Here is a 24,278-nt window from a genome sequence, read left to right as displayed (position 1 = left end):
ACTGGTAGGATTGATGCACACATTCATTTTCCATGCGCATGCACCATGTTAAGCGATTGTATTTATGTGTGAGAGATTTGCATGATGTAAAAAAGATTTAGTCCTAATCTGATTATTTAAAATTGTGTTTCAAATGTAATGGAAGCCAATAAACATAAAAAAAACGCATTTTTACAAATATATGTGATTCTCATCATTATCCTAAGAAATTAAAGATTGCAGAAAGCAATGATGGATCCTATTCAATTTAGAGCCATGCAACTCACATGTAATAGGTTACTGACCACAGGGTGTCTTTGAAAAAGCAAAAATTTAGAGGTCATACTTCAAGGATAGGAGTGGAAAATAATTGGCATTGGGATTTATAAAATAGCAGAAGACGTACTGACTCACCAAAAGCCATTAATAATTGATTTAGATTTATAAGTGAAGGTGGCTCTCTTGAGTTTAGGATACAAAAAATAAACAATAGAGAAAGACATTGTGTTTCAAAGTTCATTCTTGACCTTTAAAATAGCATTTGAAAAAACAATTTCATCTCAAGCTCCATTGAGCACTCTTCTGGAGCTTTGATCTTCAAGCTTTTGATCATATCTCATGATCTCCATCAGCAGATGGAGTTTGCACCGGTGTCATGGCAGATGTTCACATTTAAAAAAAAAATTTGAGCACTTTAAAGGAGCAGCGTTTAGGATTTAGGATTTAAAGGGATCTATTGGCAGAAATGAAATATACAATTCATAATTAGGTTTTCATTAGTGTATAATCACCTGAAACTGAGAATGGTGATGTTTCGTAAGCTTAGAATGAGCCCTTCATATCTTCCATGGAACCTGCCATGTTGCGCCGCCATATTTCTGCAGTAGCCCACCCAGAGGATAGATCCTAAATCGGATCTGCTAGAATGGTCGACATAGTTAGGTTTAGGCATGGGGAGTAAGGACTGGATAGGGTTAGGGTAAGAATACCTTTATTTTCTTTGGACCCTGTGCTGCAGGCACTTTGCTTGCCCTGCTTTTTCTTCGCATCCCACACAGCAATTGTCCTTCCCACATCTCAAACCAAACACTGGCTCTAGAGAGGGCCTTTCATGTTTTATGTTACCTGAAGGGCTACTGTAGGTTCTACTACACGCTTGGAAAGGGAGGGGGTAAGCGGAGGTGTAATCTGCAACCTCACCTCAAACCCTACATGCCACTCAGTTCTACACACTGCTCCTTTTAAGGACTTGGAGAAGTTGTCATGGAAGCGTAAACGTTTCTGATCAAACTCCATCTGCAGAGATCTTGTGCAGATTGTGATATGATGGAAATTCCCAGAACAACTAAATGTCAAACTTCAAGGTAAAGAATGAACTTCCATGTTCAAATTGTAGATGTGCACTGTAGTTTTTTTTCCCCTTTTACAGTAGAATTGGCTGATGACTGTCTGACTTGGATTAAAAATTGACATTTTCAGTTTACACCAGCCGCCAATTATTAACCTCAATTATAACATTCTATACAAACCATCAACACTTAGTGATAAAACTGGGCCCAAGAAGACCTTTGTGCAGATCTCAAAGGTCAATGTCTAGGTTTTTCCAAAGCTAGTTGATTTCATTATCAAGACGGAAGAAAAATGAGCTCCTGCATGTTTTTAATAGCACCCTAGTTATAATTATAGTTGTCTCTAATATCAGCCATGGCTGCATTTATCAAAAAAAGGAGCCTCTAAGAACAGATTTTAACACAATTAAAGAGGTAGCTTAAAACTTGGTTAAATATATGTATTCTCGGCTAAAAAGACACTGCACAACGTAGCACCGTACTCATTTTCTCAAAACAAACTGCTGTCATGCACACTTCCTAGTATAGAACCAATAGTATTGCAAACAGAAGGTCACATGTTGGACTGCTGCTCTGCGTTTGTGTCTGACTTGAACAGAGAACAGAGGGTGAGTTTCCAAAACGAGTTTTTCTAGGCGTGTAACTCTAGTTGATTTTGCAATCTATAAGTGTACAAATTCCACAGTGGAGGTCGTCACAGTTTGTTTAGCTAAGTGTTTAAGTGTAGAGTTGGTGAGTGCGTTAAAAGAACCGTGTTATGCAACGATCTGAATCAAAGAAACAGGCAAAGTATCATTCAGAATAAGTCGGATCGTGCAGACTTTTTGTGCTGAAGAAATAGGCATTACCATTTTCTTTGGACAAAGTAGTTCAATGCAACACCAAAACAGTCAAGTCCCCATGAAAAACATTTACTATTGATCGTCTTCCTTATTCTGAACTGTACGGTTAGCAATGGCTGGGTTGGAAAGCTGCTCTAAGGAAAAAAAAGACGTTCCTTATAGCGGAACTTGCCTGAGAATCATCACGTTTTAAGTTTACTTCAGTATTAAACTAATCCAGTAATAGTTGTATGACTATTTATGGGTCCATTGTAAATAAAAACTTGTAATGGCTATTTCGGCATACTTTTTATGGTGCCAATTTGCCCAAATGGGTTATTTATTAGCCGATGTCTGAGGGGGTGTGGCCACATTGCTGAAAACACCTGTGCAACTAGACGACTTACATCTGCACTCTTTCAAACGGCCTTGGTGAAGTAGGCCTACAGCAGGCATGAAAAGTACATCGGGATTTAAAAAATAAAACCTACAAAGTCTGTTGGCTTTTGAATTTGTTTTTAATAAAACAAAAAGATTTGTACCATAATGTATTAAATTGGTATAAAAAATAAAAGTATTGTGCAGGAATTCACCGTATCGGTACTGGTATCAGTATTAAAAGATTTTGAACGAAACCCAGCACTAACAGTGATTACCCTTAATAAGTAAATAAAATAAATCTGATACTACACCTTGTAATCTCTGCTATAGGTTTTTAGTACTTAGATCCAGTATTTGGATCAATACATGTTTTGTGAACATCTTTCATTCATTACTGCAAACTCACAGCTGAAATATTCTTTCATGAACACATTTGTAAATATCTAAAGAATGCTCTACAGGAGATTGTTTTTATGACAATAAAGAGAGCCTTTATCATTAAAAAATGAACCTGTTGTTAGGCATGCACCGACTCCAGATTTTTGGGGTTTGGCTGAATACCGATTCCACTGGTTAAGATTCTGCTGAATACCGAACCCTACTCCTATCCTCAGTCCATTAACACAGTAAACACATTAATGAAGTAAATAACGTTGCACAACTCTTTTGGATGTTTTATACACAAATGTTTTAACAGCAGCGATGTTGTGTGTTTAGGGTCATTGCCACCACGATACAAATCGGCATTACAAATTGAACATGTAGCTCGACTTGAATTGCCTTCTTTTGACTGAAAAGTACTGACAAACAACACTTTTTCCATTTTCACATTCTCACAGACCACTGCATTGAACGGTCCACCTACGTAAACACCTTCCCGTAATCAATGGTGGCGTCATTACGTCGACCAGCGTAGCGCGTGTAGTGCAAGCGTAGGGTTCGGTTCGGTGGAAAAAAATTCTAAGGTTCGGGAGAAACCGAACCCCGTCAAAAAGCTCAATATTCGGCCAAATCCTGGATTCGGTGCATCCCTGCCTGTTGTTCTCGTGCATTGTGCAATATTTTCTGTTTGTTTGTTTTGATCACAGCAGCAGTGAAAGGTGCACTATGGGTCGCCTCAATGGGAAAGTGATTGTGTTGTCAGCTGCCGCTCAGGGGATTGGACGTGCTGCAGCAATAGTAATGAGCTATAAGAACTTCTCACTTCTCATAGTTCCAACCAAATCACAGAGGGAATTGTTTATTGAATAGCTTGCCATAGCAGTGTATATTTTGACTTTACATATTTCAACCAGTTTTTGTGTAATGCAAATGGAAGATTTCATCCTGTCGTACGTTATATCTTCTGTTACAGTCCTTTGAAAAGGTACAAATGTAGCACTGCAAAAATAATGGTTATCCAAAACATTTTTTCTTCCAAATTACTGTTCTGCAGAAACACACACTATGTGCATATGTTTAGTAGCCTGCTTGACTTCTACTTTTTATACAAAACAGTGGAAAAAGCTAAATTCCACTAAAAATGTATAAGCTGCTGTAAAAAAAAATGTAATCAATAGGCTAAATTGTGTTATAGAAACAACCATTTTCGCCTTACATGAAGATTATAGACTTTCTGTATAAATGTTTACAATATGCTATCACTCCACATGCGTGTGCTGTAAATAACTGCTCTGATAGTGGATCTTGAGAGGATACACACACAGGCTCATGGCAATCCTCATGCACAATCCTCTGATGATATTCTTGCCAACGAGATAGCAAAACACATTCTCATGCACACATATCCTTCTCAAGATTGGGCCATCATAAAATTCATTCCCTTCAAGTGAGATCTTTAAAACCGTGCCTTGTATTGCAGGGATTTGTGTTTTGTGTAGCATCGAGGAATTCAAATAAAGATAGGTCTATTTATGTCTCTGTAGATCATTATGTTTAAATCACATATTAAAAGTGTGAGGGAACTATTCAGCTTTTTCCATTTGGACTTTAAAAGGTGTATTTTGCAGATGTTGTTCGCTGCATGGTTAATGACAGTGGTGTAGTCTACGTGATACGCAGGTATACACAGTATACCCACTAAGAAAGCTCCAGGATTTCCATATACTCACTTAAAAATGCACAATGACATGAAACAACATACTTTCCATTATATTTTTGATATATTTTGAATTGTTATCTGTGTTTTCTTTCAATAGGCTAAATAAAGGTATTTCCACCGTAAATTGGTGCATTGAAGTGTATCAGAATGCAGGAAATTAAGTCTTTGACGCATGGGAGGACACCCAGACGCCCCACTTTGATGTGTCCATTCTGGTCCATTTATCTAGTACAGTATACCCGCTAAAATACATTAGACTACACCACTGGTTAATGATGCAGTCACTCACGTGGAATAGATTTAAAGTTCAATTCAAAAATTCAATGTCTATAGATAAGTGAGATGTTGGTGTCAGCCCTGTGACATTAATTATTGCCTGAAGTCAGAGCGACTTCGGGTGGCAATTCAAATTCGATAAGAAGTAGAAAAACAGGCCTGCATCTTAATGATCCCAGCTTTTAGTTTTTTCATAGTGAAAAGCTTATTTACCAAAACAGCCATAGCCATTTTAGTTCATTTATATTTGTGCCAATCACAGGATCATTCCAAAATACTTACAACTTGTTCTACAATACTGGCCTACACGTTTTACACCATGACATATGCAGACATTGACTCAAGTTTTTAAACTCTGTAGGCATTTGCAAAGGAGGGCGCTCTAGTCACAGCAACGGACATCAATGGAGAGAAGCTGAAAGAGCTGGACGGCATTCCTGGTAAGATTTATTTGTGCTGGTCTGGCTGCCATCTGCTGGGTAACCAGTGTGATGCAGCCAGGTCGAGGCATGTGTTGCAACTTTTGTCAAATTCTTTCACAACTTGATCTTGCATTAACCTATGTAACTTGGTAGCTTTTAACAAGATGAATTTGATACATTTCCATAGCTTTTAGTCTTGTTTGTCAACCATTTTTTAGGGCTGCAACCAATGATTATTTTCATTGTCAGATAATCTGCCTGTTTTCTTTACTTTTTACTATTATAGAAAGATATAATAATATTATATTTGAGAAGCTGGAACCAGAGGATTATTGGCATTTTTGCTCAAGAAAAACAACTGAATTGATTAATAATAATAGTTCATTTAATTTTCTCGTTTCAGCACGTTTTTTAATCCAAGTTAATTTTTCAGCAGAAATGACCTACAAGTAGTTTTCTTAGACAGCCTCACAAAAGATGATAGATGACATGTTTTTAATGCATGTATGAGTGAATTACTGCTCACTGATCTTCCCAATACATTTATACTTTCCTAATAGTCAGTATACGTACAGTAGACTCATCACTACAAAACCATGCTCTCCCCATCATATCATAACCTGTATATCATATAGCACCCCTTCTCTTCTCTGATTCTCTTCATAGTCGTCAGGTTCATCTACCAACCCTTATTGAACTGGCTCAGGTTTGCCTTGCACCAGCTCTTAATTATGCTGTTATAGTTTTAGACTGCCGGGGGACTTCCTTTTGACACACTGAGCTCCTCTCTCATCTCTTTCCATCTGTGTGTATCCATGTCCCAGAAATGCTTGTTACTAACTTAGCTCTGGGGAGCTTATTGGGGAGTCCTAATGTTTTTTCGCCCAGCAGTTTACCTTTGATTAGGGTGGCACCTAAATCATGGTTGCAGCTGTCGCTGTGGTCCTGCTCTGCGCCCTGCTATGCCCTGCTACACCCTGCAATGCCCTGCTAAACCCTGCTATGCTCTGCAGTGCCTTGCTATGCCCTGCTATGTCCTGCTACGCCCTGCAGTGCCCTGCTATGCCCTGCTATACCCTGTAACGCCCTGCTATGCCATGAACTACTACAACTACTATTTTAGTCATAGTTCCATTATCATTATTGCCACTGTTCATCACCCCACCAACCAGAAGTCAACAGCTGTAGAGCTGTTGACTGGCCAGCAGGAAATGATAGAGGTTGTCCAGCAGCCAGGTGTGAACGTGTGTGTAATTATGCAGATTTGAGGCAGTCTTGTCAGAAAAGAAGGTGATTTTGTCTATACACTTCACTTGCTTTATTTATTTAGGGGACTGACTGCCTCATCTTCAGCTAGTATCTCATGCAATAATATGTTAAATACCAAAGACAAAATTCTAAATCAGAGCAAGTGTCTCCACAATCAAAGCTCTTTTTCTCTTCACCAACAGGGATAAAGACCAAGATCGTGGATGTAACTAAGAAAGACCAAGTCGAAGCCCTGGCCAAGGAGCATGACCACGTAGATGTGCTGTTCAATGTTGCTGGGTATGTTTTCCCTCTTTCCTGTATGTTGTCCTGATTTACCAGAGCAGTAATACTGATTAACACAACGTGGAGCATTGACTCTGAAGAAAATATCATCAATTAGACAAACTGTTGCACTGGGTGACATGTTCCTTCATTACCCATTAAAATGGGCAATGTGGTTTATTTGAGTTGATCCCACATGCACCATCGTGCTGCTGAAAATATTCATTAGCACTCAAAAAGTCCACAACAAATGCACTATCTACGCCTGTTAGACAGTGCCCAGATGTTTTATATAATTCCCTAATTATATAATAAAGCCAAAAAAACGACATTTAATATGGCACCATTTCTTAAAAATTTACATTTTCAGTAGGGGAAGTCAGAAAGTATTGAGAGACAGACACATTTTTGGTTTTGTCTTTTCAATCAATTCGATTTTGAGGAGGAACAAATCTGAAATACCTTGACAATGGCCCCTTTTCTTAAACCTACATTGTGTAATTTGGAGTTGATTCTTAGCAAAAAAAACTTTGTTCTTTCACAAATATGTGCTCACTCATGTGTAATTACTTCCACTGACTAATCAAAGTATTCTTGTAAGCGTAGAATCTGCCATTTAGAATCATTCAGAATACATACGAGCAAGTTGCTGGAATGCAGCCGGCATGTTGCGCCTCCATCTTTAAAATACATTAGCAAAAGAGGGACATACCTCCGGGGGAAGATTACTCACCAGTGAAGCGAAAAAGAGAATTAAAACGACAACGCGACAGGCAAAGCAACAAGACCAAAGTTAATATCGGAGTGGCTAGAACAGCTGAGTGTAAACGATGGAGATACTAAGAGCTAATTTCGTGTTCGGCCACCGTAGCAGTTAAAACGTGGAATGGGAAGGGCTAGAAAGTAATATTGAGTTAGTCATACACAATTTCACTGCTAGATGGGAGAAATTCTTACACAATGTAGCTTTAACAAAGTGCCAAAACAAAGTTTTGTTCATGAAGTCATAATTAAATTGTTAAGAATCAAAAGTAGGGAAAGTGTAAATTTAATCCAGCATGGCAGGATATTGATCTTTATCTTCATCAAAAATGTTGACCTATCGAGTATGGGTGAGTTGGCCCTGAAGAGCCACATGAAGTCAGCATAACACCAGGCAGTCCTTGCTGTGCTACAGCCTCTGCCTCAGTTTGAGATTTCTTCAGGCCTCAACCGATACGAACCTGTATGTAATATTTGAGCCTCAAACAGTGAAAAGTTCAAATTGGTGAATTGAATATGTACATGACTAACTGTACACTGGCCAGCCTTATCTTTTGGCATACATACTGTGTGCATAGCGATTCTACATGTTTTGCTGTCTCCACCTGCTTATCTACAATTATTAAATCCCTATACCTGAAGATTTAACCTCTACTTTACCTATTTTAAATCTCCTTAACTAAGGTCTCTAAATTGACACCTTCTAAGGCTCAATAAAATGTTAACACAGCATTTCGACCAGCATTTATTTTCTATTTAATAATTTATATCTCATGTCGATCTCTAATGCTCTTCTGTTTTGATTTGGATTGACATTATGAGGTATTTTACTTCTTAGCTGAAGCTATATGTATTGATGATTACATGTAATATCCTTTGTAATACCATGAAATCTGAGTTTACATGTCATCTACTGCATGCAGGTTTGTGCACCACGGCTCCATCTTGGACTGCGAAGAGGCCGACTGGGACTTCACCATGAACGTGAATGTCCGGAGCATGTACCTCATGAGCAAGGCTTTCCTACCTAAGGTGACCTTTGCCCACTTTACCAAATGCTTAACACTGTTCATCCTGTTGTTGAGAGAATGAAATAGGTGCTGTTGTAAATTGAGTGACATATGCTTTTCTTTTGTTCTCATCCTTTGTCCGCTGGGATTAGCTGTATTACTCTAAGCCTGTGACATGATGGCCAGTGACTGCCCATTCACTAATCCAGCTTTAGTAGCAAACTAACCAAACTATCTCAAAGGGAAATTTATTGCTTGGATCATAGCACAGTTCTCGTTTATTTGTTACATTAAAATAAAGACTGTTGCATAATTTTACTCTTGATTTTACCAGTTATGTTCTGTTTAAATGCCACCTTCCTAAATTATTTTGTCATTCTAGATGTTGGCAAAGAAGTCAGGAAACATTATTAACATGGCATCTGTTGCATCAAGCATAAAAGGTACTTACACTTTCACAGATATATTTCAATGTAGATGATTGTAGAACAAATATGCCAAATTAAAGGGACATGAAGTTGTTGGAAGTATGACCATGTTCATTGTAATCCTCTTAGCTCAGATAATTGCTCTGCGTGTGAGTGACATATGTGTTTCCTCAACGCAGGTGTTGTGAACCGGTGTGTCTATAGTACCTCCAAGGCTGCAGTCATTGGGCTCACGAAATCTATAGCGGCTGATTTCATTGATCAAGGCATTCGCTGTAATTGTGTTTGTCCTGGTAAGTTTAGAACGCCTTACAAAATAAAAGCATGTGTCCTTTTATTTTTCCTCGAGTATTGCTTGAGGTTACTAGCATTTTAATTGATCACAGTGTACTGTAGACATCCCTGAAAACAAATTAAACAAAATATCAGTTTGTCCCTTCAAAGCCAGTCTAAATAACTGCTGTGCAAACTAACTAAACCCAATTATACCTATTTGGTCATCAAAATCATACAATTAGTCAAAGGGTATCTATGTATATGAATGTAATAGTGTTGTTATAATGAAGGTTTCAGAAGAAAGTTAAGGTTTTTATTTTATATTTGCTCAGGTACTGTTGATACTCCATCACTAAGGGGTAGGATCCAGGCCCAACCTGACCCAGAACAGGTATGATAGACTCTGATTTTCTCCAATCTTAATCTGGCAGGTACATCTTATCTTGTTTTCCACAAGAAGATATTCTGGGTATTGGAGATAATGAATGCTACAACTGTAACTCCTCTCTCTCTTTTTCTGTAACTTCTCAGTCTTACAAGGATTTCATGGCAAGACAGAAAACTGGCAGAATGTGCACAGCTGAAGAGGTAGCATACCTGTGCGTGTACCTGGCCTCAGATGAGGTGAGTGCTTGCAGATAATTAACTTCAGTCATACATATGTTATGTGGTACTCTGCATCAACAGTCAGGCAGAGTTTGCATGGCCGTAGCTACACGGAGGTCCATGTACTATGTATTCTAATCTCGAGATTTGAGGGGCTTTGCAACCTAGTGAGAGTTAACACAGACCAATATGTTAAAATAAATAAAGGATTCACTAGAATTATTTTCCTGGCAATGGGAAGAATGCATTGAAACTAAATCTAAATGCTTCAGATCCTCATGGTGGGAAATAACATTTACAGACAATATAATTGAAAATGTTTTTATTTTCACAATATCAAATAATCAAAAGATTTTTCAGACTTTATTTTTGGTGTCTGATTAAAAAATATTTTTAAAGGTCCAATGTGTAGGAATTTCTCCCATATAGCGTTGAGATTGTATATCGCAATCACCTCTCTCGCACCACACAGTTCAAAGTACGCATTAGTTCTACGGTAGCCTTCACGCTTCAAAAAGCCGGTCTCTTTCTATTTTCAATATCCTTTTTCTTTTTCTGGGCGAAGAAGAGGACTCCTGTTCTTAAAATTTGGATTTTGAATAGGTGTGGTCCTCCATGTTTCCTTCTTCAAACTTGCCGAAGCCAGGAAGCTACGAAACCCATTAGCAGCATTAGCAGCATCTGTGAGTTTATCATGTGACAGCGAAAACCAGAAAGGCGGAGCAGTATGTCCTGTATGTCCCGTACCAGCTAACATATTTCAAGATGGCGCATGAATATGGAGCGTCTACCCCAGTTCATGTGAATGCAGACATAACATTTCAAGCCAAAAGGAATACTTGGAATTGATGGTGGAGGTAAATATTCATGAAAAGGACAAGTTTGTGAACGGGCAATACCGATTTTGATAATGAACAACTAAACACGTTACACACTGGACCTTTTAAAGAGGAGAGCTAGTTGCTTAACCCCAAAGTAAACTTTAAATATCCCAGTTGTAAAGTTGTTTTTGATTTGTTTGTAGTAGTGACATTATTTCCAGTGATCTGATGGTTCTTGGCTCCTTCACAGTCTGCCTATGTGACTGGGACAGAGCAAATCATCGATGGAGGATGGAGACTCTGAGGAAACTGCTCATTATGACTATTTGAAGCCCAAATAAATCACACTTGCTTATTCTTTTGATTTGCGTATTATTGTTTACTGATTTTGTGGGAGACATTGCCCATTTTCTAACTTGAATCTATGCTGCAAATGTGTGCAATGTCAAAATATTAATATGTTGACTGGCATTGTAATAAATGGACTTTATCACAGCTACAATGTATTATCACTTTATTATAAATCCATCAATTGTTAAATATTTTACAAAGCATTCTGTAAATGGGATTAATAATGAAATATGTTTAAACATCTATTATAAACGTCTTCATAAATACCCATGAGTGGCTTTTATAATTGACCCCTACTTCCCTCCAACCAAGCACTCCGGTGCGCGGTAATATACATACTTGCTTGGCCATCACTAATCCGCCTCATTCCCAGCTGCTCTATCTGCCTCGTGACTGCCAGGAACGCTGCACACTGAAAGTTCACACGCAATGACGGTGTTTACGACATGAGGTGAGCGTTTTTTTTGTTTATTGACGTTACATATTTAGGGAGCCCCGTCAGAGGGGTCAGGAGTGGTGTCTATAGATAGCTGCCGTACCTGTGGAAAGTTCACTGACAGTTGGTCGGAAGCACACATAGATATATGGGAAGCACACAGCCAGCTGACTGTTACTGCCAAGGAATCCAATATTAGACAACGCTCCCCTCTTGCAGATAGATGATTAAACCCATATGTGTCAGAATAGAAGGCCCAATTATGCTTTGCTTTGTTATATATTGTTAAATAATCGATAGACGGGTAAATCGAAAGCGTCTAGTCCACGGCGGTCGCGTGTAACGTTCACGTCGCGTTTACTTACAGACACAGGGACTTCAGTAACGAGATTAGGCTCAAGATGCATCGGGAAACATTCTGGTTCCATCTCCGTTGTTTTGTAAACGGCTGTCAGTGAAATGACACAGTGGCTAATATTTTAAGTAAGTCACTATGATGAGGACATATGTTGGTTGTAGCGCTAGTTAGCTGCATGTATTGAGAAAGAATGTTCTTGTCCGAAAATGGGTTCAGCAGTACACTGAAATCACACGCCAGCACAACCCCATCTCAAACATTTGATTTGCTTAGCTAGCTAGCTAGATGGCTATGTTGACAGTTGCTAATTATCTCTAACCTACTTGCCCAAGCATCCACTAGCTAGCTACATGTGCCATATGGTCGAGCTGTAACGCTAAGCATTGATTAGTGTGGTCCGTCTGATCGCAAGTGGATTAACGGACGTCTGTTGCCATAAACTATGGAAGCCCGTTTCTGCCAATGCAATAAAAAAGATCAAAATAATGACCCAGTGTCTCATAAAAAAAAGAGTATCTTAAAAATAATGAGTTAAAAATAACAATTCCATAATAAACAACGGTCAAAACAGTGTAATGTTAAAACAATTTTGTTTTAGTATTACAAAATGAAATATCGTCGCAGTATCTATATTGAGATATTTGGTCAAAAATATGAATTGGACATCTTCACTATAAAGCCGGTATGTCTAGAAAAAATAGGCCTGTGTGTGAGGTTAATCTTCACACCTGTACCAACACCACTGTTTTCCATTATTTATTAAGTAAACAATATTTTTGTTTTTATCTACTGATAAAACCGTGTTGGCCTGCAGTCAAAGCCTGACGTACAGACGCAGAAGAGAAGGTACTGCCCATCAGTGGCCAACCCCACCCCTCGGATTGATGTAATGTGAGAGAGAAGTGAGTGCACCAGAAAAACTAGCCATGGAGGACACTCAGCCCAAGCTTGCTACCCCGGAACCCAGCCGTGCACCCAGTCCAGCACCTAGTCCAGCACCCAGTCCGCTGCTGGAAATCATTCCTTTTCCTGCTGCGAATCATGTGGAGGTATAGTATTTTAATAAGAATCTCTGTTCTCTGGTGTAACCTTATTATCAGTTTCTAGTAAGGTTGTCAAAACTTAAAAAAAAAAAAGTGTGTTTGTAAGCCAATATGTATTGGTTCTTGACAAAACAAAACAATTACATAGCCTTTGTGTTTTTTTTGTTTTTTTATTTCATTCACTAAATAAGAAATTTTAAGCTCCCCATATAAATGATTTGGTTACTGTCATGTGTCTCTGCTTCTTTGTCTCTCACTTTAGTCCGCTGTTTTGTTTTGCTTCTTCTATGTTTTAACATACTCTTCTCTAACCTTGTCAAATTAGTTGTTTGCCTGAGATAATTTGTTAATTAGGGGTCCAAGCCCGAGTCTGCAAGAACCGGCGGTAGCAATAGCTACGCCGTTCGCACAGCAGGGCTGTGGAACCCTATTGTTTTTCTAAGGATTATTATTCTTCTCCGCCTAAAACTCAGACTGCAGCCTAAACCGTACATAGTGGGGAGATGCCATTTTCAGGACTGGTCAAAAACCCCGCAAGGACCTCAGTCGCAAAAATTGACCCATTTCCACCACTAGGTGGCGCTATAGCAGAAAAAACGCGTTTGGCCCCATAACTCCCACACCGTACACCCGACATTCAAAAACAATACATTGACGCGTTCCCTGGATCCAACTGCATCACGTGATATAGGCCACGCCCATTTCCGCCTGGACTTTTATGCCTGAAAAATCGCGATATATGAAAAACCTACTTTTTCGAACTCCTCCTAGACTGTGCGACCGATCTGCACGAAACTTGGAACGTAGCATCCCCAGACTGACCAAGTTATGGAAAGAATTGTTATAATATAAAAATTGTGCATATTACGCACAAACAAATTTGTGTAGCTAACTATGAAAACACCAACTTTGGCATATCTTAGACAAAATAAATGCTATCAAGGCCAAACTTTAGATCATTCTTTGCCATGACCCTCGGGAGGTACTCCATGAGTTTTACGAAAATCGGTCACTAGGGGGCGCTACAAGAACCAAAAGTTTATATCTCATGAATGGCTCATCCGATTTATACGAAATTTGATGAGTACCATCTGTGGCCAATCCTGAGGCCAACCCTAGAATGGAGTACCGAGGGGTCAAAGTGGGCGTGGCCTATGGGACCCAATGTGACCAAACTCTAGATTCACCACTTACACTAATGTGAACAACTTTAAATTTACAGGGTAGATGGACAATGGGCCGTGGATCACACCTACCAATTTGTCATTAACTCCCACAATACACATCACACATTAGAAATTCTTACATCCATGTGTTCCTTGAATCAAGCTGAATTGCCTGATATAGGCCCCGCCCATTTCCGCGCAAACGTTTTTTCGCAGTATCACGCAACGTGCAAAACCAACTTTTTCGAACTCGTCCCAGGCCGTGCGACCGATCTGCACGAAACCTGGTAGTTAGCATTTCCAGATGGACCTGACAAAAAGTTATGGAAATCATTTTGCTACATTAAAGTATGCCAATTTGACAACTAAAAATTGTCCTAGCTAACTACAACACACGTATCATATCATATCTCGGTTAAATTTAAAGTTGACTTGAGATCCTTGTTCAACATTCCACTACGATTCTGTGTACCAAATTTGGCGAAGATCGGCCTTTAGGGGGCGCAATAAGCAACGTTTATTTGTTTTCCCGACAATTTTCTCAATGCATTTCAATGGGAAATTTGCAATTGCAATATCTCTGCCACAGTAAAAGCAATCAACACAAAATTTGTGGTGCTCGTTTGGGATGGCGTTCTGAGGCGCTCTACCAAATTTGGCAAAGATCGGCCATTAGTGGGCGCTATTATCAACATAAAGGTGTTTTGCCCTGTTAATCAATCTTAATGGAATATTTGCAATGGGAATGTATCAAAGACCTTGCAGGTCACACTTCTCAATATTTACTGATATTTACTGTTATGTTTTGGTTTTCGCTTTTGCGTGCTCCCCTGGTGTTAAATACAATAAACAAACTTTCTCCCACTTTTTCAATCCGAAATCAACACCATTCATACACCCTGATACCGTGCAATTAAACATTGCAGTTGGTGCTAAGTGGAGAGTCTGTCAAAGTGTGATTGGTTATGTCGGTGGCATTGATTCTTAATTTCCCACGAAGTTGATCGCGGTCACATGTCAGTTAAACTTCTCATCTCCAATCGTATCTGTATTTCTGAGAAGTGCCTCTGTCCTGAGTTGAAAGCCTACTTTACGGCTTTATTATCGAGTTAATAGCCGCGTGTGCTCGTGTCGGCCACTGTCCATTTCCTAAGGTTCTGAAATGCAAACAACTTTTGACTACTTTATTTTTTTTAAACGACGTGCGCCTGTGAGCACCCTCGGAGGAAAACATCAATCGGCGCCTATGACACCATTTACAACAACTTGACCACCTCCCCTGCTCTTTCAAACACCACACCTGCCTCCCCCCCTCCACCCTCTCAGTCACTCTCTCATTTCTATCTGCTGTCCCCTGTGGTCAGGGGGGGTTAAGAAGTTTGTTTATGGTAGAGAATTGTTAAAGCTACTCTGTATATCCATGGAGAGGCACTGTTAACCACTACATTTGCAACGGCAGAGTACCCCAGACCTCGTGCATCAAACCTCTCAATATTCACCAAAGTTTCTCCCCCCTACGTAATGCATCGGGTCCCGCATTGGCACAGCTTCACGGGTCATCAGGGGCAACTGGCGCGGCTCCCCGGGGCGTCGCGGACAACTGGCATCGAAGGCGAATGGCATCAGAGGCGAATGGCATCGGAGGCGAATGGCATCGGAGGCTTGGGCCCCGTTCATAACTGCTTGCAGTTCTAGTTTGTTGTTGTAATTCTTTCTTTTTTAAGATTATTTTTTGGGCATTTTTAGGTCTTTATTCAACAGGACAGCTGAAGACATGAAAGGGGAGAGAGGGGGGAATGACATGCAGCAAAGGGCCGCAGGTTGGAGATAGATCCCGGGCCCGCTGCGTCGAGGAGTAAACCTCTTTATATGGGTGCCCGCTCTTGTTGCTGTAATTCTAATGTGAGAATTAATTAGAATGCAGCCAGAGGCAAAGTCTTTGGTCTACTCACCTGGAAATATGACAAAGAGGGTGTTGTAGGAGTCCCAGTTATCACCAAGTTCATATCTTTACTCTATTATTTGCCAAGAAACATTAGCCTGTAATCTGCTGGCATGACGTACCTCTTTGTCAACATTACCGATAGGGGACAATACTTAATAGAGCTCAACAGTCCCGCCCACAGCGGGTTCCAGAAGTAAAAATACAATGCAATTTCTCCATTTTCAAATTGGAGTATAAGCCATAAAATGGTAACCGTCGATGGTAGACTTAAAACCAGCATGTTGACGTGACTAAGGGATTCTATATGCTCGTATAGGCGCCAAAAATCATGGGGCACCAACCTTGTTTTGAGATAAACGTCTTTTATTCGCGATGTCTTGGATAAGTACTTCATTACCCACAATCCTGAACAATCCCACAATCCCACAGTGATGCCTCTGATTGGTGGAACTCATGCTGGTGAGGAGGGGGAGCTGCCTGCACGATCTGTCACAAGGATTTATGACGCTGCACGAATCACGATCTGTTCCACGCTTCTGCCGTTAGCCTCCGCCGGGAAGCTAACGTTAGTTTAGCTAACAGCTAATTCGGCTAAACGCTAGCTGACAGCTTGATTCAGTCTAAAATAACGTTAACTCAAACTAAACACTGGGGAAAGCAGGCTATAGCTGATGTAACAGCTGTTATATATTTTAAAGGTTATTTTCAGGTTTTATTTTGAGGGTCTTTTAAAGTTATTACATGCTGTCTCAGCTAGGGGTTAGCCAAATTAGCTGTTAGCTAAACTAACGTAGCTTCCGTTATTCAGTGGTGCACGGTGGTTTATGGAATGAGTAGTTCCTTCGCTCTGAAATGACGATATGTACACAGTCTTGTACCGTTGACTTTTTTTGGATTTTCTTTAGTTTTTTCACTTGAAATGGTACGTTGTATGCTTATGAGTCACGTACCATGTGGTTAGCCCAAGGCATGGTCTAAAACTCTTTATGTACAGATTTTCCAGACGTCAGTGTGAGAATGGGAATTTTACTTCCGGAACCCAAGTTCTCTCAGAGGAGGGGCGAGACTGTTGAGCTCTATTTATTCTTCTCTTTTAATGTTTTTAATTTGTTTATTAATGTTTTTAAATTGTTTTTAATTGTTTTCTAACTGCTCTTTAATGTTTTATGTAAAGCACTTTGAATTGCCCTGTTGCTGAAATGTGCTATACAAATAAAGCTGCCTTGCCTTGCCTATAAGGGTTCGGCAATTAAAGAGGCTACAGGAACATCTAGTCGCCTCCCTCCAGTTTTCTTATCTTTTCATAAGAAATGCATTCATATTTGTATCAGTGTGACACCGTAGATCTGGTGCTCTGTGTAAGATGTCCCATTTATATTGACTGGATACTAAAAAATATATGCTATAACTGCATTGAACATTGCTCTCAATAGTCATTTTGAAGGCATCAGAAACTATTGGAATTTTAACACTAATCTGCATTTTAATCCATTTAGTGAGACATTACTTTAGTTCTATTTATAAAAGCAATACATATCTAAAATTGAGTTTGTAAAGCAAACTACTTCATCATGTATTGCATTTACAGATGTGGTGTTAAGGCATCTAACAAAACATTATCCACCAGGCAAACATGACCTTTTCTTGTGCATATTGTGATCCTCCTTCTCTAGCACCTAAATGTGAACCAGATCCAGTTTGTGGTACGGCGCTGCTCTAGTCCAAATGCCACAGAAGAGACCACCTATTTTATTCCTCGAAACCCTGTGGTGGATGCTGGCACTAACACAGACCCGCCAGTGGTCTGCTGCCCCTTGCTCCACAGATTCTGCCCATGTCCACCAAGAGGCCTTCTAGCCTCTCTCATTACTAAAGGTAAGCGAGTGGGATCTCTAGTTGGCTCAGTGAGCTCTTATTCAGGAAATGTATTCCATGTCAATCCCTCCTTTCACACAGGACTGTGAAAAACTGCAAATAACATGAGTATCTTGTATACTTTAACTACTAAAGAATCAGCAATTTTGTAGATAAAGAAATGCATACATATACAGTATACACACAAACACACTTTTTACTTGTTTTTGAAGAAGTTTGCGAGGTTAGCAAGTATAACACAACAAAAATACATGTAATAATCTTGTCATCACAAACACTATAGTGACATATGGCATGACACTATAATCTAATGTCAGTCCCATGTGTCCTCTCCAGTCCTTCTGGCAGCTGTGCTCTTTGGAGTGGTGTGGTCTATCACCGAGGAACAGTGTCTTCCAGGGGGTAACCTGTTTGGCATCACGATCCTCTTCATCTGTGCACTCATCGGTGGCAAAGTGGTGGCTCTCATCCGTCTGCCCAAACTTCCACCGTTCCCACCTCTCCTTGGTAAGGCTGAGATTTTAGTGGTTATGTTTTATACGCTGGTGTGTTTGTACAATACCTTATTTAGTAATTATTTACACAGATGCCTCCATCAGAGTGATATTTAGGTGATACTTTTTCTGGTCTTTCCGCCCAAGCGTAAGCCAGATAGGCTACTTCAACTGTCTCCAGTTTGCTCCAGTTGTATACCAATTGTATGCCCATCTGATTATTCAAGAAGCATTTGATTTAATTGAGTTGGCCCAAGCAACATTTTTATGTTGTAAAAACTGCCAGATATTATCTACTTCTGAATCATCTACAGGTGATGTGCCTGTCCAGGGGCTTAATGTAAAAAGTATTGCACATTTTTAAGCCATTGATGTATTCATTTGGTGAATTATAACAAAGGAATCTACCCACTGAGTCATTTCACCTTTGTCATTTAGTAAAAATAGGGGTCAAATGGGAGTTCCTAATTAACTGTACAATCATGTTACTCACTTGTTCCGTTCTTAGCCGAGTACACATTAGCTGCAGGTGCACTGGATTCTGTTGGTATTTTGTAGAATTTTATTTTGCTTCCGTTTGTTGCATTGTTAGCCAACTTGTATTTTCAAGCTAAAGGGACCATTATCATGTCAGTGATCTGCTATTTATCAAAAGATGTTGGAGTCAAAAGATATATGTTGTTAGTAATTATGAAATATGAGAGATGTGAGTCTTGGCCAGGCTCTGGTTAAATAAGCCCTGTTTACCCGATGTGATGGAATACCATCTAATATTTTATTTTACATCATTAATACTGGCTTTGAATAAATCACAGCATTGATCAGGATATAGTGTAAGCATTGGCAAAGTTTGAAAAGTAATATTTTACTGCTGAATTCCTGGTGTTATGAATTTTGAAATGGAAATCATAAAACATCAGCTGGGCCCCTAACAGGATAAAATCAAGGAAGCTTGAACCACGCCTTATTCGCAAATGACATAAGAAGGTAGATTGAAGTACAACTTTGAAACAAACTCCCAAGATATATCTATGTAAACTTTATTTCCTGTGTTTTTTATGTAGAGTATTCTTGTTTACCATTTCAGTCTGTTTCTGATTACAATATTAGAAGATTGTTGTCAGTCTGAAGGCTGAAAGTAAAGTCCTCTGTCCACACTCATTAACTAACTATTTGCTCTGCATGTATTATTTCCCTTGTTGCAGTTCATCACTGGTCTGTCTTTGTTTTTTTCACACACAATCTTCAGTAATGTGGCGTAAAGGTGGTGCCATTTTTTCATTTACGTAAGAATTGGCAGATTAATCGTGGATTTTTAGAGAAGGTTTGGATATTGAAACTTGAGTTATTAGTGCTATAAGGCAGTCACAGTCTTACATTGTGTCTCAGATGTCCAACTTCAACACTGTCAGTTCAAAAAGCAACAGGTGGTCTTTATTCTTGTTCTGTATCTCTGTGAGAGACGGTCCTAAAGGATCATCTTTCCTTTACCACACCCTCTGCTGTGTTGCAGGTATGCTGCTGATGGGGTTCACGCTGAGAAACATCCCAGTTATAACAGACGGGGTGTACATTGACTTCAAATGGTCTTCGTCACTGAGGAACATCGCTCTGGCTATCATTCTGGCCAGAGCTGGTCTGGGGTTGGATCCCATGGTATGCTACGTACTCCATTTTTTGAAGCTTAGTATCTGCACAGAGACATGTTTAGAGAGATATAATAAATATGTGCCAGTCTCATCTCTGTGCATAATCAAAAATCCCCAAAAAAATATTCATTTTCCAGTGATATGAAGAAAAGCAAGCACATCTGAGCCTTTTATAAGATGTAACTAGGTAATGCTGTATTACCTGTAAAACCTTAATTGGTTAGCAGCAGTGTTATCAAGTCATTTTCTCTGTCAATTTTCTGATGTTTCACTCAATTAGTGTCAACTACTAAGCATCACTACACTAAGTACACTACTACATAAGTTAACTATTACTGTAACAAACTCTTGAATGGTATGTCTGTGTTGTCAGGCTCTGAGGAGACTGAAATCTGTGTGCATACGTGTGGCAGCTGGGCCCTGCATTATAGAGGCTTGCACAACAGCTCTGGTGTCGCACTTCCTCATGGACTTACCCTGGGTGTGGGGCTTCATCCTTGGGTAAGTAAAACACCACCCACTCCATCTCCACTCTTTATTTTCTGCTTAATAGCAGGCTGTGTATTACCATAACAGTATGTCTAGAACAGACAGACAGTTCCTTTTAATGAATCTTTTCCTTTTTTAATGGACCAGTAAGAGTCAAAAATACATTTACCATATCAATTTCATTGCATTTTTTTTAATGTAATGGTTTGACAGTGAGGATACAGACAGGAAATGTAGGGAGAAAGAAAGGGGTGAGATATGTGACATAGGTCCCCAGAATTAATCGAACAATGGACGGTATGAGCCTTAAACACAAGGGCCCTCATTTACGAAACGAACGTACGGCAGAAAAAAAGAAAGGAAATGCAGAGGCCAGTCAGTTTCACTTGTAGTAAATTCAGGGAACCTGGAACCTTTAAGTGCTGTTAAAGATGAAAAAATGTATCATAGACAAAAAGATAATCTTCAGGCACTCACTGGCAGAGCAAAGAGACACAACAGGGTTGGGCGACAAAAACATTGACTATAATGACAACAAGATGGATGATGGGCTTTATTTTGCTACTCGCTACACTTCAAAATAAGTGCCTTCATATTTCTACCTGGTCAACATTCATGTGACGTCACTGGTGTAAGAGCTTTCTAATCTGCACATATGGCCTGCTTATCAGTGGATGGGGCCAATACAAATATTTTTGTACTGCCCAACTAAAATGTACATTTTTGTGTGTGTCATTTTAGAAGAAGAAGAATTAAGAGTGTAGTAATTTTCTGTTCACTACCTCCGCCATGTTTTTGTCCGTCTGGCAGTCTGGCAGCAGGATTACTAAAAAACCGTTGGCCCGATTTTCATGAAACCTGTTGGAAGGGTGTAGCATGGGCCATGAAAGAACCCATTCAATTCTGGAGCAGATCAGAATCACGGGGCAAATACACAAATTATTTTTCACTTTCACTAACATTGAAACATCGGACATTTGTGCCGCATTCATGTGGTGTCCAAATATTCGGAAAAATGAGATCCCAAATGGAAAAATTCACGTGAACGCCCCATCAAGTCGCTATGTTAGCATTGCCAGACAGGGCATGCCTTGGCGAAGGTCTGCGCTCTTTGAGTGCCCTTTAGTTCTTTTTTAAGAGTGTTTGCAGAATTTGAATGATTGGACATTTCAGAATTTATAAACTAAGTCTGTGTTTGCAGCTCAGTAAAATGATCATCGTTAGAGAATCAATATCATTGAATCAAATTCAGGCCTGGTACCACATCTCAGCTACAGTATAAATAAATAAACATATCATGCTGCAGGAATGCCTGCCTTTTGCAAATGTCCAAGTGCATTTGAAGGCAATTCTTTATTTGTTTTAAACGATCCATCTCCTCCACATTGTAGCTTCGTGCTGGGCGCTGTGTCTCCAGCAGTGGTGGTTCCCTCCATGCTGATGCTGCAGAAGGATGGTTACGGCGTGGAGCAGGGCATCCCCACCCTGCTGATGGCTGCAGGCAGCTTTGACGACATTCTTGCCATCACGGGGTTCACCACATGCTTGAGCATGGCCTTCGCCACAGGTAACCTGGGGATGTATGTGTTTGCGTGTGCGAGAGCTGAAGGGAAATAAGAGGTGAATGACTTCAATGTTGTTTTCTTGAAATGCATCACCACCTTATCTCCAGGGGAGTGGCAGCCAGTTTAGTATACTGCAGTGTAGGTCAACACTGAGAAGCATATGAAACAAGTAACTTCTGCCTGCAGTTTGTCAGAAGCTCAGCAGAGGGTGTGAGTGTGCTATTTACTGTACTCCAGGTAAAAACATCGAATTTCTTTGTGCCAAGTCACAGTGCATTTTGTGTTTCATGATGACTCCAGTTTACCATATTGCAGAGCCTCTGTATGGCTATGATAAACTGCATTTAAAACACATTTAGGACAATTGAGTCAGTCTATTGTATTCTAATAATTGTAAATCTTCTCTGCTGTTCCTTTTTAGGATCGACTTGGTGGAACCTCCTGAGAGGTGTGATGGAGGTGTCTGGGGGGATGGTTGCTGGGATTCTTCTAGGCTTCCTCATCCAGTACTTTCCTAGTGTTGACCAGGTGGGCCTGCCCATGCAGCGTTACAATGACATGAGCTAGTTTTGCTATTGCATAGTCATCCTTACACCACTCGAGACCACAGCCTGTGTGAAACAACTTAAGAAGAACCAACAGTGTTTGTGAAAAAAAACTTTCCACTTGAAATGATAAATGCTGAGGACCTTTGATGAGTGCACTTTGGGTTCATCTAAATAATGTACACTGGAATATAATGGAAGAGATGTTTTTGTGGGTCATGAATTTCCTCACATTACAGTTAGGACTGTGCTGTCTTAACATAATCCTGTATTTTAGTGTATTTTAATAAATAGCCTGTCAGACTCAAAAGTTGTCAAGTAAATAACATTTTAAGATGAACCAATACTATATATAAAATGTTACGACTTATGTAATACCTGCCAACAAATGTTATATGTAGCGTTCTGTATTTATAAATGTCACTATGTTGAAAATATTCTATATTTAATCATTGACTGTCTTCTTCACCTAGAAACATTTAGTAATTAAGCGATCCTTCTTGGTGCTGGGTCTGTCTGTCTTTGCCGTGTTCGGCAGCGGTGTGGCTGGGTTTCCTGGCTCTGGAGGCCTCTGCACCCTGGTGTTGGCATTCCTGGCTGGCCTCGGCTGGGGGTCAGAAAAGGTAACAACATATGCATGCCACGTTGTACTTACAGCCGTTTTTTTCAGCTCTCTTTTCGCAATTATCCATCTTTAGGGCTTTACATTTTTCAAGCATACTATATACCAACGTAAAGGTTTGTACAGTAGGTTATTCATTGTCTACAGTGCTTCATGTCAAAGATAACCTTCCTTAACATTTCTGTTTGTTTTGTTTGTCTTAAGGCACGTGTGGAGGAAGTGGTGGGGTGGGCGTGGGACGTGTTTCAGCCTCTACTCTTCGGACTAATAGGGGCAGAAATTCGAATCTCTGAGTTGGAGGGACTCACAGTTGGTGAGACAGCAACACACACACACACACACACACACACACACACACAAAATAACACAGTGAGGTGGTTGTTATCACTGCGAGAGATTCAAATGTGGCTGTGTGGATGTAAATATATTTCCATAGCCAAAAAAGAGGTCCCGGTAGATTTTTATCTCTCTGTCTGTGTCCAGTAAATACTAAAACCTGAGTCTGTGTTAGCACTCATATACTTTACTTCCATTGAAGTTTCCATATGAGAGGTCCAAGGGAAACAGATCTGAGATTTCTCCCAAAAAAAAGTAATCTTATTCGAGACAGAACAAACGGCAAAATTAACATATTTTGGTGTTCTGCAAGTAGCTGTAATTGAAACATGACTACACATAATTTTCTTGTAAAATGATTTCATTGAGGATTAAAACATTTCACTGTCTTTACTGTGGCATGACTTCAGACCATCTTCTTCTTAAGGATGATATTTGTTGTGTTGACATACTGCATGTATTTGGAATGGAGTACAATATGTTAATGCTTTTGGACTCTTATGTGTGTCAAGGAGAAAAATCCACGTTGGCCCATTAAAAAAACAGTTTGGGGCTTTTGAAAGAGATGAGCAGGTGTGGAGGGCATTTTTTTAAAACCTCAACTTTACCTTCTTATGGCGTTTTTCCATTACATGCTAC

General features: G+C 39.7%; 2 protein-coding genes across 4 annotated transcripts in view; both read left to right on the top strand.

Annotated features, from left to right (window-relative positions):
• The first annotated feature begins 1,832 nt into the window (after nt 1-1,832).
• bdh2 (3-hydroxybutyrate dehydrogenase, type 2) lies at nt 1,833-11,262 on the top strand. 2 transcript variants are annotated; one of them, XM_028602688.1, is made up of 10 exons: nt 1,833-1,936; nt 3,619-3,709; nt 5,269-5,347; nt 6,781-6,877; nt 8,548-8,656; nt 9,017-9,077; nt 9,242-9,355; nt 9,671-9,729; nt 9,870-9,962; nt 11,016-11,262. In XM_028602688.1, exons 2-10 carry the CDS (start codon nt 3,638-3,640, stop codon nt 11,067-11,069), a joined length of 738 nt encoding a protein of 245 aa, XP_028458489.1. In that variant the 5' UTR covers nt 1,833-1,936; nt 3,619-3,637; the 3' UTR covers nt 11,070-11,262. The 2 variants fall into 2 exon arrangements, with proteins under 2 accessions (XP_028458489.1, XP_028458495.1); XM_028602694.1 differs by having other exon boundaries at nt 1,835-1,936; nt 3,622-3,709.
• Nucleotides 11,263-11,430: 168 nt separating this feature from the next.
• si:dkey-162b23.4 (sodium/hydrogen exchanger 9B2) overlaps nt 11,431-24,278 on the top strand; it is a 17,478-nt gene continuing 4,630 nt past the window's right edge. Inside the window, exons 1-10 of one of the 2 annotated variants that reach the window (XM_028563802.1) lie at nt 11,431-11,567; nt 12,725-12,959; nt 17,738-17,939; nt 18,276-18,446; nt 19,947-20,089; nt 20,456-20,583; nt 21,963-22,138; nt 22,558-22,664; nt 23,155-23,304; nt 23,508-23,616. In XM_028563802.1, the coding sequence (XP_028419603.1) occupies nt 12,837-12,959; nt 17,738-17,939; nt 18,276-18,446; nt 19,947-20,089; nt 20,456-20,583; nt 21,963-22,138; nt 22,558-22,664; nt 23,155-23,304; nt 23,508-23,616 (1,309 nt within the window). In that variant the 5' untranslated portion in view covers nt 11,431-11,567; nt 12,725-12,836. Of the gene's footprint in view, nt 11,568-11,908; nt 12,036-12,724; nt 12,960-17,737; nt 17,940-18,275; nt 18,447-19,946; nt 20,090-20,455; nt 20,584-21,962; nt 22,139-22,557; nt 22,665-23,154; nt 23,305-23,507; nt 23,617-24,278 lie in introns of those variants that run through there. The other variant, XM_028563812.1, reaches the window with a different exon arrangement.

The sequence above is a fragment of the Perca flavescens genome, chromosome 2, assembly GCF_004354835.1.
Source record: "Perca flavescens isolate YP-PL-M2 chromosome 2, PFLA_1.0, whole genome shotgun sequence".
Taxonomy (NCBI): Eukaryota; Metazoa; Chordata; class Actinopteri; order Perciformes; family Percidae; genus Perca; species Perca flavescens.
This window is presented reverse-complemented; position numbering and strand designations above follow the sequence as displayed.

What these genes read in the sequence shown, in the direction of transcription:
- bdh2 (XM_028602688.1), top strand. Translation starts at nt 3,638, where the DNA reads ATGGGTCGCCTCAATGGGAAAGTGATTGTGTTGTCAGCTGCCGCTCAG. An exon ending in TTGGACGTGCTGCAGCAATA is followed by an intron (nt 3,710 to 5,268) that starts GTAATGAGCTAT and finishes TAAACTCTGTAG; the next exon opens with GCATTTGCAAAGGAGGGCGC. An exon ending in AGAGCTGGACGGCATTCCTG is followed by an intron (nt 5,348 to 6,780) that starts GTAAGATTTATT and finishes CTTCACCAACAG; the next exon opens with GGATAAAGACCAAGATCGTG.